Source organism: Eleutherodactylus coqui, chromosome 4, assembly GCF_035609145.1.
Source record: "Eleutherodactylus coqui strain aEleCoq1 chromosome 4, aEleCoq1.hap1, whole genome shotgun sequence".
Taxonomy (NCBI): Eukaryota; Metazoa; Chordata; class Amphibia; order Anura; family Eleutherodactylidae; genus Eleutherodactylus; species Eleutherodactylus coqui.
In genome coordinates, this window is record NC_089840.1 from 49,034,415 (window position 1) to 49,049,888 (window position 15,474).

At 44.6% G+C, this 15,474-nt stretch overlaps 1 protein-coding gene across 1 annotated transcript; it reads left to right on the plus strand.

The window, feature by feature from the left end:
- Positions 1-257: 257 nt before the first annotated feature.
- On the plus strand, positions 258-14,997 carry LOC136626465 (cell surface glycoprotein CD200 receptor 2-like). The gene is made up of 4 exons (XM_066601527.1): positions 258-335; positions 11,877-12,173; positions 14,664-14,918; positions 14,960-14,997. The coding sequence occupies exons 1-4, from the start codon at positions 266-268 to the stop codon at positions 14,995-14,997; spliced, it is 660 nt and encodes a 219-aa protein (XP_066457624.1). The 5' UTR covers positions 258-265.
- The last annotated feature ends 477 nt before the right edge of the window (positions 14,998-15,474 follow it).

Consider the following 15,474-nt stretch of genomic DNA (forward strand, 5'->3'; position numbering starts at 1 on the left):
CAGACATGAATACTGGTGATAAATATGGTATGCAAGTCATATGGCCAGAAATGGTGCTGGTACTCATGTAAATGCACATGGCAGCTTGTTCTGAAATTCTTCTGAAGGTACAAGCTTTCTGATATCTGATATTCTTTTGTTGTAACCATACCGTGTAGTAAAACCCTAAAGCGTTTATATGACGGGTGGATGGTTTGCAGGACAGGAAGTTAATTTTTATAACTATGTATTGGTTTCCTCTTTCTTCCCACAGCAGAATAAAGAAATGGACGGCCTGCATTCAGTAACGTTTCTGATAAGTCTGGTGTTCTTGCACCCGGGAGTTGTATCCTCAGGTAAGTGTCACTACAGGGAAGAGAAGGAAGATTAGAAAGGTTAAAAGTTGTGATTCAGTGTCCATAAATTGCTCATCCTTTTTTATCTTATCACTGCACCTCAAGTGTCACAGAAATTTTATACTTAAGCAAAAAGAGGAATTGATGTCTAAACCCTGCATCTTGGCACTCTACACGGGTATAAAGTTTGACCAAAACAATGTTTTACCTAAATAAACCCTCTAAGAGGAAAAACAGATACATGCCGTATGCATGAGGATTAACATAAGAGTTTAAGTAGAAATTGGCAGATCACAAGAAGACTGAAACAAGTAAATGGAAGCAAAAATACAACAGAGGGTATCAGTGTTTCCGTTATTGCAGTCAGTACTGCATTTTGTCCTTGAACTAGCTGAGCCTGGCCATACAACCCTGCTGCAGGGTGATCAACTTGACCGTGTCTATGTGCATTAGGGGGTCATTGTCAGTCAACAGTATGAACTCTGCCCTCAACAAGAGGTAATGTACTTTTTAGCAAGTGCTTATATTACTTTCAACAGTTTAAGCTTGAAATAACTGTAATTTCCAGGGTTTTTCTCACCAACCCTCAACATTCTTTTGGCATTTAGGTAATGTATGTTGTTTCTTAATATGAGAGAAAGCATCAGGATAGGCTCCCAGTGGTTTAGCTACCTTATCTGGAAATAATTTACATGGTACACCTAATATTCAGAATATTCAGTAGTCATATACAGATGACAGTCTGCTGTCAGCTAAAGTTGAGGCTAAGGCAAAGTCCTATGCAACATCCAACTGGTCAGCTAATAAGCAGATGTATTGTCAGTCTCTCTGCTTTTTTTTTTGCTAATTGCTTTTACACCATATACCCAAGATTTACTAAATTCAGTTTTTACACGTGTAATACACAGTAGAAAAATTCCCACTGACTTTAATTATGCTGCAGTGGCCCAGAGTTAACGGGCCCCTCCATGATGCTGGATGTTTGTCTTGTGCAATGGTATTGTCGATGTCTTCTATCTTGTATGCATTTGTGGTTACGTCTGAGAAATGTATCATGTTGTGAGTCATGTGATCGTGCTATATATGTTTGCAAGATGGATGCAAGTCAGCTAGTCAGCCAGCCAGTCAGGGAGTGAGTCAGTCAGTCTAGAGCTGGCAAGGGAGTGAGCCACACAGACACTGTCTGGTCTGTGTGGTCCAGTATGGAAGAGGTTAAGAGATATTCCGCAGCTTGACCTGGGTCTACACTACCCAGGATGTGCCGGAGTTGATATCTACACTGAGAATGATAGAGAAGGAGAAGGACAACAGAGGAGTGAGTGATGACCAGGAGAGAGCTAGACAGAGAGAGTCATGGGAGTAGGATCGTACAAAAAACTGGGACTGTTGATTGTCTGGATTACCGCAAGAAGCCTCCCTGTCTCTCCACCCTCCAAATGTTATAGTTGAGCCTGTTTGCCATTACAAGATGGATTATTCTAAAGTTGAAGTAAACGGACATTACTGACCGATGGTAGAGCCTTGAGACAAGGCCTTTATCTACTCTGCTATCTGTTAGCTTTGGGCCCGCTCCTCGGACACTGCAATGCCACTCCCATGAGCCACAAAATATGAATGCAAAAAAATTGCAGCATGCACTATCTTGGAATGTATTATCCATGTAATTGTACGCTTGCTGAATAAGTGCACGTTAAACTATGGCTGCAAAATACAACAGTTTTAGGATTCCACCCCCTTTACATCAAGTTTCTTGTTCCAATAAAAATCTCCAGACTGCCCTTATGTATGCTGCAGTGGTCAGTGAAAAGCTAGAAAAGGAGGTGCTCTTGGGTCACATGGTGGGGCTTTTCAGAGAACACCTTTTTATTTTTTTTTAATCAAATTTTTCATTATATTTTCCATATTATATAACATTCTCTCATCACAGAGGTCAGTGTATAAAGCGCAAAAAAGTTAGCGTCATTTGCTAGTGTAACAAAGATAAGCTACTGTAGTATACGCTTCTTGTGAGAGATATACAGACAATATTAAACTATGAACAGTTGCTGTGGGTGGGGGGGGGGGGGTTGGGAAGGAGGGGGGAAGGGAGGGATGAGGTAAAGGGGGGCAAGGGGAGGCGAGATTGGTCCATCGGTAGCTTGGGGGGTTGCCCTCTCGGGTGCTTGTTTTTGCGTTTTGCTTCTCCTCGGAGGTACTTACGGTCAGATTAGATCCGCCGCTTTGAGGCGTGCCAGGAGCCACGAAGCCGCCCATCACGCCCTTTGGGGTGTGTGTAGGCAATTGTCCCCCAACTCCAGGAAATCTATGTTTTGGCTATGGACCGGTATATGGCGAAGGGTCGGGCCCTAGGGGTCCACAAAGGGATCTGCTTGTGGGCCAGAGAGTCCAGAAGTTTTCCTGGCTCTGAGCCACCACCTATTGTTTATTAATAGGGAGGGGATCATTACCCTGATTTATTTGTCTCCAGGGGTGCCATGTCTTGATAAATCCCTCATGCGTTCCCGTGTTCCAGCTATGTAACTCCTCCATATTGTAGATTGCCTTGACTTTGGTTTTCCAGAGTGCCAGAGTGGGTGGCGCTTTCTGGAGCCAGAGGGAGAGTATCAGTGCCTTGGCTGCATCTAAGAGGAAGGCCAATAGTTTATCCCTGATGGGGTGAAAGGTCGCTGAGGGTCTCCAAAGGAATAGAATCTCTGGTGTAATTTGGAAATTGGGTTTAAGTAAACGTAAAACCTCCTCTACTTCTTTCCAGAATGTGGTGAGTGCGGTGCACTCCCACCAGATATGACTATATGAACCTGTTTCGGCATTGCATCTCCAACATTTGTCCTGTTTAGCTAGCTTGTGCGTATATAGCCATTGTGGTGTCTTGTACCATCTAGCAATAATTTTATAGTGGCTTTCCTGAAGCAAGATACAAGGGGAGAGGCCGAAGGAGGTCTGTAATATCAATTTAATGTCCGAAGTAGTGAGAGTTATTTTGAGTTCTTTTTCCCAAGATGTTAGGAAGGCTGGTTTGTAAGGGGCTGTGGGAGCGATGATCTTATTGCGAATACTAGATATCGAGCTGTTGTTTGGGTGACTTTTAAAGGTCTTTTCGAAGGGAGTCTCCGGTCTCGTTGATTTAGAGGTTTTCTGAAACTCGCCAAAAGCTTGGGATATATGGGCTTTTTGAAGGAAAGTTAAAGGGGTTGTCTCGCGGCAGCAAGTGGGGTTATACACTTCTGTATGGCCATAATAATGCACTTTGTAATATACATCGTGCATTAAATATGAGCCATACAGAAGTTATTCACTTACCTGCTCCGTTGCTAGCGTCCCCGTCGCCATGGTTCCGTCTAATTTCGGTGTCGTCTTGCCTTTTTAGACGCGCTTGCGCAGATCCGTCTTCTCCCTTCTTCTCCCTTCGGCTCCGCTCGGCAGCATCGACATTTTGGCTCCGCCCCCTTGTACGCATCATCGCGTAGCTCCGCCCCATGATGTGTGCCGGTTCCAGCCTCCCGATTGGCTGGAATCGGCACGTGACGGGGGCTGAGCTACGCGATGATGCGTACAAGGGGGCGGAGCCAAAATGCCGATGCTGCCGAGCGGAGCCGAAGGGAGAAGAAGGGAGAAGACGGATCTGCGCAAGCGCGTCTAAAAAGGCAAGAAGACACCGAAATTAGACGGAACCATGGCGACGGGGACGCTAGCAACGGAGCAGGTAAGTGAATAACTTCTGTATGGCTCATATTTAATGCACGATGTATATTACAAAGTGCATTAATATGGCCATACAGAAGTGTATAACCCCACTTGCTGCCGCGAGACAACCCCTTTAAGGAGAGTTGTGGTACCAGTGTGTCTAATATGTCCGCTGGTTTTCTGTGTATTTGTGTTTGTAGGTCGCCCAAGTTTAATAAGGCAAATCTCTTCCAAAGGCTTCTGGAGACACTGTCTGTCGGCCGGTTCAGATATCTATTGAGGGTGCTCATTGGAGCTACGGGGGAAGGGTCTGGAGCCAGGGAATGTCTGAACTTGTCCCAAACCTCACATGGGCCCCTTAGAAGTGGATTAAAGTTTTTGGATCTATACTTATTTTTGGCTGGGTACCAGAGCTCCTACAGGAAGGAGTCTCCTTCACCCCGTTCGGCCAGTGCATGTACTATATCATCTCCAGTGGGAGAGACTAGGTCTAACCAGTACCTGAGCTGGACTGCCTGAAAGAAATCGTGGACGCATGGAAGTCCAACCCCACCCCTCATTCTTTCTCTTAATCATAAGGCTGAAGGCCAGACGAGGCCTCTTCTGTCTCCACGTGTATCCAGAAAAGGCAGACCGTAGAGCTTTGAAGAACGTCTGGGGTAGATGGATGGGAACCATTCTGAGTTTATATAAGATTTGGGGGAGAACATAGGACTTTAATATATTTTTCCAGCCTAGCCATGAGGCGTACGGGATGTCATATTTCTGTAATAGGGATTTAATCTGGGTCAGGAGGGGTAAGAAATTAGCACTGTACAAGTCCTCAATGTTTTTTGTAATTTTAATTCCCAGATATTCTATGAATGTATCAGACCATTCGAAGGGTGAGCTGGACTTTAGCTGGGCACAGCGGGCTGCGGGAATCGAGACATTAAAAATAGTAGATTTTATGAAGTTTATCTTAAAATTAAAAATGGAGCCAAAAAAATTTAGTAGGGTGATCAGGTTGGGGATTCCTGTTTCTGGTACGGATTTTATGAAGATAATGTCATCTGCAAAGGCTGCCGTGTTTAGACTAACCGAGCCTTTCTCTAAGCCCTTGATGGTGGGGGATAATCTGACCCTCCTCAGCAAAGGTTCCAGGGTAAGGATGAAGAGAGCCGGTAAGAGTGGGCAACCCTGGCGGGTGCCATTTCTAATATCGAACGGGGGGGGGGGGGGAGTAAATTATTAATCTTTAATCTTGCAAATGGTTCTTTATATAGGGAGAGGATTGCGGAAATAAAGGCGGGCGGGAAGTTGAAATGAATCAGTACTCTTTCCATGTAAGTCCAGCTCACCCTATCGAACGCCTTCTCGGCGTCTGTGCCAACAAACGCTAATGCTATGTTGTGGGTCTGCGCGTATCTAATGGCGTGGAGCAGTCTGTAGCAGTTGTCCCTGCCCTCTCTATTTTTTACAAACCCTGATCGTTCCTTGTCTATCAGACGTGGAATAATATCTTCCAACCTTTTCGCCAATTTTGCCCAAAACTTAACATCTACGTTAATGAGGGAGATGGGCCTGTAACTGCCACAGAGCTCCGGGTTTTTGTTTTCTTTATGGATGAGTGTTATGTGCACCTCTTGCGCTTGTTTTGGGAGTTGTTTCCCTGACATGAGTGCGTTCATCACGTCTCTCAATTTAGGGGCCAATGTGTCTTTAAATGTTTTATAATATAGTGCTGGGAAGCCATCAGGGCTTCTGTTAAAGAGATTGGTTGTAGTAAGGCTTGTGCCTCGGTGTCCTCCAGTTTGGGAAGTTTAGCGGAGAGGAGAAAGTGGTCAATTTGCTCTTTAGTGTTATTCAGTTTTGCGGGAGTGTCTGAACTTTTGAAGTTATAAAATTCAGCGTTAAACCTTTGAAAGGTCTCTGCTATTTCTTTTGATGAGGATGTGGATATGCCTAGGTGGTCCTTAATGGAGGGAATGTGGTTCCTAGTTTTGGCTTTCTTGATTAGGGAGGTAAGTAGCTTGCTTGCCTTATTGCCATGCGCATAGAATTTATATTTGAGATAAAGGTGTTTTTTATTGTATCTAGATTCTAGCAAGCGTTTGAGTTCTCACCTGAGGTCCAGCAGTTCTTCCATTTTATTTTTGACGAGGGATAGTTTAGTAAGTTGCTCTAGTTTTGCGATCTGGGTTAAGAGATTGTCTATTTTAAATTGATGTTGCTTCCTGGTCTCGGTACCCAGGGAGATGAACAGGCCCCTCATGTATGCCTTGTGAGTCTCCCAAATAACCGGGGACTCTACGTCTCCCGTGTTATTAAGCAGGAAGAACTCTTCCAGCAGACCCGAGAGGCGGTCCCTCTCTAGCTCTGAGTCCAGTAGAGAAGCATTTAGTTTCCATATCCATTCTCTATGTCCTTCTGTGGTAAGTCTAAGATCTATGTGTATAGGTGAATGGTCTGAGATGGTACTTGCTTCTATTTTTGCTCTCTCCACCTTTGCTCTCTCCTCCCAGTTTTCTTAGGAGACATAGATATGGTCCAGTCTCTGAAACGAGTTATGTACTTGGGAGAAGTACGTGAAATCTTTCACTGTGAGATTGATGGATCTCCACGCGTCCACGACTCTCATGTCCTGGAGTGTTTTATGCAGCTTTTTGATTTGCCTCTGGGAGATCCATGATCTGCCCTTTGACGAGTCTAGTACAGGGTTTAGGAAAAGGTTAAAATCACCCCCTAATACAATTGGGCCCTCAGCGAATTCCTTCAGGATATTCAGTTGATCTAGCAGCCAACCCACTTGGTTCGAATTAGGGGCGTAAAGGTTTGCTATTGTTATTTTTATGTTGTTGATGGAGCCTTTTATGAATAGTGTTCTCCCCAACTCGTCAGAGTACTCAGCTTTCAAAGAAAACACAATGGATCTGTGAATCAAAATCGACACCCCTTTAGAGGTGGAGACGGGATGTGTGTTATGATAACACTGGGAGAAATTTTTCCCCAGGAGGTGAATGTGTTTGTCAGCCTTAAAGTGTGTTTCCTGGAGGAGCAGGATCTTAGTGTTGTATCTTTTGACCAGCTGGGAAATGTTGTACCTTTTTTGAGGAGAATTCATACCCCGGACATTGAAAGACGTGACTCTGAGCGACTCCGTGGCCCCGGGCTTCTCCATCACTACCTGGGAGGGTCGGATTATGCTTTTTTACCCTGGGGGGGGGGGGGGAGATGCAGAAGTCAGAACAGAAGCTATTCACTCTATATTTCTCTGAGGCAATAGATAGTCTAGCAGCCGTCTTAGTCCGGAGCGTTTCTCTGGTACCTAGAAGCATTTGTGTGTTAAAGGATAGAGGGGGGAGGAAGGTTTGGGAAAGCTAGAGGGAGAGAGAAAAGGAGTAGGGGGCTCAGACAATAGAAATAGAACTGATGAGTTAACAAACCAGCACCTTCGGTGCTGTATAGAATACGGGTGAGCTCTACAGCAGTTACTGGAGCTCAGACGTATATTCCGGGCGGAAGAAAAAATTTTAGGCTATTGAATTAAGAAAATTTAACTGATGCCTAATCGGGGGGGGGGGGGGGGGGGCACAATAAGGCACTTTCTTGTGGGGAAACATAGCAAGGAAGAATCAACCAAAAAGCGTCAGACGGCGGATTCTGGCTGAACCGTTAAACAAATGTGGTTCAGAGATCAGTTCCTCTCGTGCCCAAAAGGTAGTCATCTTGGGCAGTGTCAGAAGGGTCCAATTGAACTTAGGGGTTCATCTTTTCTTTGACCATGACTGAGGAACCAGAGGATCCACTGTCTTTTAATCGTCAGGTGTCTCTGGCGGCAATTTCCTCTCTTTGTTTCTTTTTCTGTTTGCTGCGGGGGGATTTCACATGGGTGACTGTGTGCCAGCTGTCTTGAGGAGGTAGTTGAGGCAGAGTTGGGAACTCTGGGAGGGGGAGCCAATTAGGGAGGTTTATGGGTTCGAGTCCCAAGTAGTGCCAACTGTCCTGTAAGTCCTCTGGGCATCTTATGTTGAGCTTCCTCCCTTTATGTGTAATGCCGATTCCAAAGGAAAAAAGCCAGGCATATTTGATATTCTTGGATTTTAGTTCCTCCAGAAGGGGCCGAAGTAGCCTTCGTTTGGCTAAGGTAGAAGGGAAGAGGTCCTGGAAAATCTGGATCGCTGTGCCATCATATTGCAAATTTCTGGAGCTACGTGCCGCATTTAAAGGGGTTGTCCCGAGGCAGCAAGTGGGTCTATACACTTCTGCATGGCCATAATAATGCACTTTGTAATGTACATTGTGCATTAATTATGAGCCATGCAGAAGTTATAAAAAGTTTTATACTTACCTGTTCCGTTGCTGGCGTCCTCGTCTCCATGGTGCCGACTAATTTTCGCCCTCCGATGGCCAAATTAGCCGCGCTTGCGCAGTCCAGGTCTTCTCCTGTTCTCTATGGGGCTCCGTGTAGCTCCGTGTAGCTCCGCCCCGTCACGTGCCGATTCCAGCCAATCAGGAGGCTGGAATCGGCAATGGACCGCACAGAAGAGCTGCGGTCCACGGAGGAAGAGGCCATCTTCAGCGGTGAGTAGAGAAGTCACCGGAGCGCGGGGATTAAGGTAAGCGCTCCGGTGAGCTTTCTTTACCTCCCTGCATCGGGGTTGTCTCGCGCCGAACGGGGGGGGGGTTGAAAAAAAAAAAAACCCGTTTCGGCGCGGGACAACCCCTTTAAGATGGCGACCGCATCCGGGAATGCCAGCACTTTGCATACTATGTCCCTAGGAGGGTCAGTTGGGGTCGGCTGTGGTCTGAGGGCCCTGTGCACTCGTTCTATAGTAATCACTGAGGCTCTGTCCTCTCCCAATAAGTCCACAAAAATTTCCATAATGATTTTCTGCAGAACTTCAGATGCCCAGGATTCTGGTAATCCTTTTATGCGGACATTGTTACGGCGATTTCTATTCTCTAAGTCCTCCTGCATGAGGAGCATCTTATTAAGTTGGAGGTGCTGCTCCTTCACTACTGCTGTGAGCTCCCCTGTATGAGTGGTGATGGTTGCCGTGGAACTCTCGAGCTCCTCCACCCTCCTCCCCACGCTCCTTACCTCCTCCTTGATGGCTGTTAGTTCAGTTAGCAGAGGTCCCATAGTTGTGGAGAGAAGTTCCCTCATAAAGCCTTTTGAGAGAGGTTCATCTTCTTCTCCCTCCGAAGAGATTTCTCCCTCCCGCGCTGCAGTCAGAGCTGAAGCCGCCGCCGGCGCCATCCTGCCGGCCGCATGTGGGAGCCGGAGCTCCTGTCTTTGAGGAATCTTTGGAGATCCAATTGTCCTCGGGCTGGACGGGGGGTTCCAGCGTGATCTCCTGCCTTCTCCCTGCCAAGCTTCCCCATTGTTAGGTAAGATCACTGCTGTTCAGTGCCTTTTCTTGTGCTGTGGAGATGGAGCACAGGCTCTAAACGGCCATCTCTCTCCGTGGTCAGGCTCCGCGAGAGAACACCTTTTTAAAGATTTGGTTGTTTCCCTGGTATTTTGTCGATTTTTGTCAGCTGCCACGTCAGGAGTGAAAGTGGCCCATCATTATGTTAATTTGGAGAAGGAACATAAGGCAGATTTGGAGGTGTGGATGTCTTTCTTTCAGGGGTAATGATGTGCTAGGCAATGGCCAGAGGAGAAGGTTGTGTTAGGATTGGTGAAGAATTTGGTGCTGCTTGAGACCTATTATTGTCATGGTGACTGTCTCCTTCTGTTGTGGAGTGAGGATGCAGTGTCCGAGGAACAAGCCCTCAGCCTAGGAGACCGCGGGGTAGAGTTTGGACTTTGTCACGGAGCTCTACCATCTCCCACCCTGAGGGTAGCAAGGTGACCCGACCAGGCTATTAAATGAGGTAACCTAAATGAGGTTTGCGTTAAGTCCTTTGTCACGTCTGACGCCACCGTTCCATCCGCTGCAGTAGATCCAGACGATATGGTAAATAAAACAGTCCACTCACAGGGATAACTTTTAAGGAGCAGAGCCGGAAACGGTCGGCAAAGCTCGTTTACTGCAGATAACTTAAAAGGAACAGTCTATAAACACTTTACAACCAGCAACATTGGAATAAGCAGTTTGTTGTGCTGTGTGGCAGGAAGGATTTTCGGGTAGGCAGGGAAAATCCACTGTCCCGTTATCTGTGGATCCTGGTCCCGGCACCAATCTCCACTCTCTCTACCTAGCTCTTTACCGACACACACTCACAGTTTTCAATGGTATCCAAGTTAACTGGCGACTCCTCTAGAACTCCTGATGGTAGTAGCCCTCAGGCCACTATCAGGCCATCCTCTCGGACTCTTTTATTCTGGGCCTCAACAAGGCAAGGCAGAGTTTCTCCTAGGACATAGCAGACTTGCTTGTACCCTACTCTGCAGAACTCCAGACTGACTCTTGCCCAGGCTCAAAACAGACTAACTCTCTCACTTCCATTCTGCAAACATTAATATAAAGCATGGTCATGTGACCACAAACTCACAACATAAAACGATACATTTTCAGACAGAGACAGCTCATTTGCAGATATTAACCCATTCTTTCCTGCAAACACCAATCCACATTTTGCTGAATCATACCATTCAAAGACAATACAGACTATACATAGCATGCATTTCTGGGGGCCCCATTGTTCTGGGGCACTGCAAGGACATCACTGGGTCCAGTTTCCATGGTCCTCTCAGTTAAGTTCAGAGATTCTGCACTGAGATTTATTCTTGGATGTTTTTGGTTTATTCTTATGTTGGTTTTTCATTTGCTAGGGTTAGCGAGTGGCACAGGTATGTGGGTGGATACATCTTTATCAAAGCGGGCCATCCACTAGTAGGTCACCTTCTAATTTCCCTTAGGGAAAGCTTCCTGAATGTGTTTATTTTTCCTTGTACTGCAGGTTAACTTCCAATAAATACCACAAGCACGTACTAGCATCAGGTGTTGATAGCTGGGACAGCGTCATTGGAAGTACCCGGGGCTATTACAAAGAATAGCGATGTTTCGGCCTATGTGGCCTTCCTCATGCTAGCATGAGGAAGGCCACATAGGCCGAAAGCTCGCTATTATTTGTAATGGGGCAATAAAGAAGTTTTTTGTATCCTTGCACCTTTGCTTATGCTGCCAGTCATCATTTTATATGGACGTATACTTGGAACCTTTCTGGTTTTTTGGCTCCGACTTGGCTTGGCATTTATTGGCCTGACCCCAGTAAGGGTTAAGTTTCTGCTGCTGGTGGACTATACTTTTGTGGAAGTACCCGGGGCTAGACTGCCTCGGTCATAAACGGTACGGTAGTCACAAGGTGAAAAAGTGGTGATCACAAAGTGAAGAAAAAAAATCCAGCGCTGCTATGTGCTATATGGTGTGGTATAAGATAGGACTTACTTCACAAGGGGCATACCAGGATTGGGGGGACTTGATGGTATCTAATTCCCCCTGTGAAGTGGACACTTAATGGCATCTGAGTCCCCCTATCTTATACCACACCATATAGCACATAGCAGAGCTGGATTTTTTTTCTTCACTTTGTGATCACCACTGTTTCACCTTGTGACTGCTATACCTGCAATACCAGATCATGGCAAGTTACCGCAACCCTATAGTTGCAAGAAACCAAACAGGCTGCAGCAAGTTGTATCACAACCACATGCACTTACATTACTTGTGATGCAGACAGGGCGACACAGCAAACGTTGGCCATGTGCCGTGTGTGATGCCCATAGTCATGATATAGTCCCAACCAGCCGTATATTCTAGATTTGGGGTTGATGTGATTTTCTCTATTAAATGATGGTTAGAAATAATCATGTCTGGATAAAGACTAATGTATTTGTATCTTATAACATTATTTTCTCACTTTCAGATGTGGTGACGGTGAGAAGAGGCCGACCTGTTGTCCTACATTGTGCGAATGATACTGGAAATACATTACTATTAGTTGTATGGAAGCCTCGTCTACATAATTCATCCTGTTTAGCATCATATAAAATAGATGGAGACAATAATAAGACATTATACAACAACTGCGGTACGAGGGTGAGAAGCGACGATCTATCACTGAGTATCAGCGATACGGCGATATCTGATGAAGGGACGTACACTTGTCAGGTGGTATATTTGACAAGCACGGTCTTCAGACACATTGTACTACAAGTATTAGGTGAGTGACAACTTGTGGTACTGCTTTTACTAAAGTGTCCATATGGAGAATCATTTCTGAAAATGTCTATATAACACAATACATCATTCATCTTCTGTATTCGATGTTTTATTATAATACAGATTCACGGAATTTTGGCCAATCTGTAACCAATATTTGCATTGTCTGCGGCCGCTCTCACACGGGCCACAATAAACACTGTAAAACGCCTCCTTTCATTTCAATGGGGTTTCTCAGATGGGCAGTAAAGCGCAGCCTTTCTAACGCCACATTTTTCTAGCGCTGTCTCTTCTATTTTCAGGCATTTCAGTGTTTTTAAACACCATGCATCACCCATTGAAATTAGTGGGGAGCACTTTCAACTGTGTAAAAAATGCTGTAGAATGCCGTGGACAGCGTTTTACCACATTTCTGAACGCAGTATCCTATGCCACCGGGAGTTAAAATAAAAGAGGTGACATCATCGGATTGCTTTACTTGCGTTGCTACTGTGCTAATACGCTATTCACCAAAGTGAATGCACAATTGCATGTGCCTTAACGCAACGTATTTGCACAATGAGCGAGGCTTTTTTGCACACGTATCGGCGTATTTTGCTGTACTTTTTCTGCATGCAGGGCATGTTCATTTGTACGTGGGACACAAAGATGCACCGATTGAAATGTCTAATTCATTTAATGAGTTCCAGATGGGGATTTGAACCTGGGACCCCACTGCTGCACGGCAGCAATGAAGACCACTGGGCCGCCACTACCACCATCTGCACTCTTGTTCAAGGGACATATTGGAGGCCAAATTAGGGAATCTGATTTTTTACTCCCATTAATTTTAATGGAAGTCGGAATTGGGGGTCTCATTTCACATCACTCCTAAACCATGCCCCCCTTCTCCCTACGTTATTTGCCCCTCGCTGTGATAAGAAGGGGTCTGCTGATAGCTGCTGCCACCATAGAACATGCCACATAGGGCTGCCCTCACCCCTTCCTTTTGGCTTCTCTTTTTCTTTCCTCTTTTTGACAATGATGCAACATGCATCTTTATCTGTATGCGGAGGAGGAGCTCTTGTCATGGCAGGTAAGAGTGGGGAGATCGGAAGGTAGGAAGACTCTGCCTGAGTTCATCTTGTGTCCCCCTTTATGTCTGTAGTACTATTTTTAAGAAATAACCATTTAAACAAATACACCTATAATTCTTTACTTCTACCTCAATGGAGCTGTGTGAGGGCTTACTTTTATGACAAGCTGTAGTTTTTATTGGTTCCATTGTGGGGTACATATGGTTGTTGAATCACTTTTTATTACATTTGGGAGGGGGGGTGTATTGTAGTAAATTTTGGCACAAGCCTTACTCACTCAAAAATGTGTCACTTTTTAAAATCTACAACATTCATGCCACTTAAACACCTTAACGCCACAGGGAGTAAGTTTGTGTCTTGGCTGCACGGTACTTAACGCAACAAGATTTAAACTTGTGCCCTGCGGATGGTGCGGGATCAAAAGTTTCTTGCAGTTCAGTGCTTTCAGCAGCATCCAGCCTCTTCCAAACACCTCTTGTACTTGTTTCTGCACTACACAACAGCTCGCTCAACCCCAACATTTGTACCACCAACAAGACACTAAGCTGAAGGGTGAGAAATGTGTTACCATTTGCTTGGAAGACTCAAATGCCTCACCCCATACAATAACCCACTCAATGTGTGATTGTTCTCAGTGGGAGAAACCAAGTAATCTTGTAGATATTATACCTTTTAACGGCTAACAAAAGTACGATGTTCTGACACATCATAAAACTGTCCTGTGCTCAGTGGACTGATTTAGGATGTATGTCTCAGCTCAGTTTCTCTATTGTTTTGAGTGCAAAACAGTTTCAAATTTCTGTGTGTGAACATTTATTTAGATCAAGAGGAGTGTGTTCCCCTCCCCTCTGCATCTGTATGTTATAATTATGTTCCATTCAAACTAGTTTCATTCATTAGCCTTACGAAGGGGGTGAGATACCCGAAAGCTTGCTGTAACATCATGTATTTTTGTTAGCCATTAAAAGGTATCATATCTACAAGATTATTAGGTTTCTCTCACTGAAAAAAAATCACACAATGACCACCTCTGCACACTGGAAACTACTGTACTGGTTGAGACTACATAAACCATGATTCTGGGGCCACAACAGGGTCTGTAGCTGCAGACAAAGCAGTTAGCAATCATCACATTATCCTAAATACAACAGGCTAATACTTCTACCATCTTACACATAAATCTCTCCATTGGATGAGATTGAGTAAATGTGAATTTTGGACCTGAATATGACCACAGATTGCTTCTGCATTACAGCCTACTTGGTTATGAATAGACATAAAGTGGATTTTTAGACCTGATTAAGTAATAGATCATTTTTGTGTGTAATTAACTCTTCACTGTTCATTAATATTGTCAGGCTTTTTCAAAAACAACTTAATAAGCTTAATAAAGTAATTTTTTTTTTCATTTTCAGCTCAGCCGTCTACATTCCTTAAATTAAACAGTGATGGATCTCCAGAATGTGGCGCCATTGGTGGGAATCCACCTGCAAATATCTCCTGGATCCCAGATTCAGGTGATATAAACACTACAATAGTGGAAGAGCTGGACCAGACGTGGTCAGTGACCAGCACATTGAGTAGAGAAAAAATGAACGGGACTTCAGTGACCTGTGTTGTTTCTCATCCAACGCTCATAAATCCATGGAAAGAAGTTATTGAATTAAACAGTAAGTGCTTATATCATTTTATGCACATTTGTATATTCTAGCTATAATCAGCCACCACAAGGGGGAGCTCACTGCATAAGGATGTATACAGCTAGTATTGAACTCAGTGGTGAGATGTAGAAAGCAGTTTGTAAAGACCAAATAGTGAATTTTCTCATGAATGTATTGACTAAACTTTCTAGTCAATTACAAAAATAATACATATTTTTAACTATAAAGAAGTATCTTCAGTTTTGCTCAATATTTTGCGTTAGAAAAATTCAACGCTATCTTCAATGAAAATTTGAGTCAGAAATCTGCAAGGATATCACAGATTTTTGACATGGATAGAAGATGTGCCTAGAAAATCCATGTGCAGAAGTCATTTTACTGAGTGGTAAATATATGTGTGTCTATGTGCAGCTCCACTTAAGGGGTTGTCTCGCAGCAGCAAGTGGAGTTATACACTTCTGTATGGCCATATTAATGCACTTTGTAATGTACATCGTGCATTAAATATGAGCCATACAGAAGTTATTCACTTACCCACTCCGTTGCTGGCGTCCCCATCTCCATG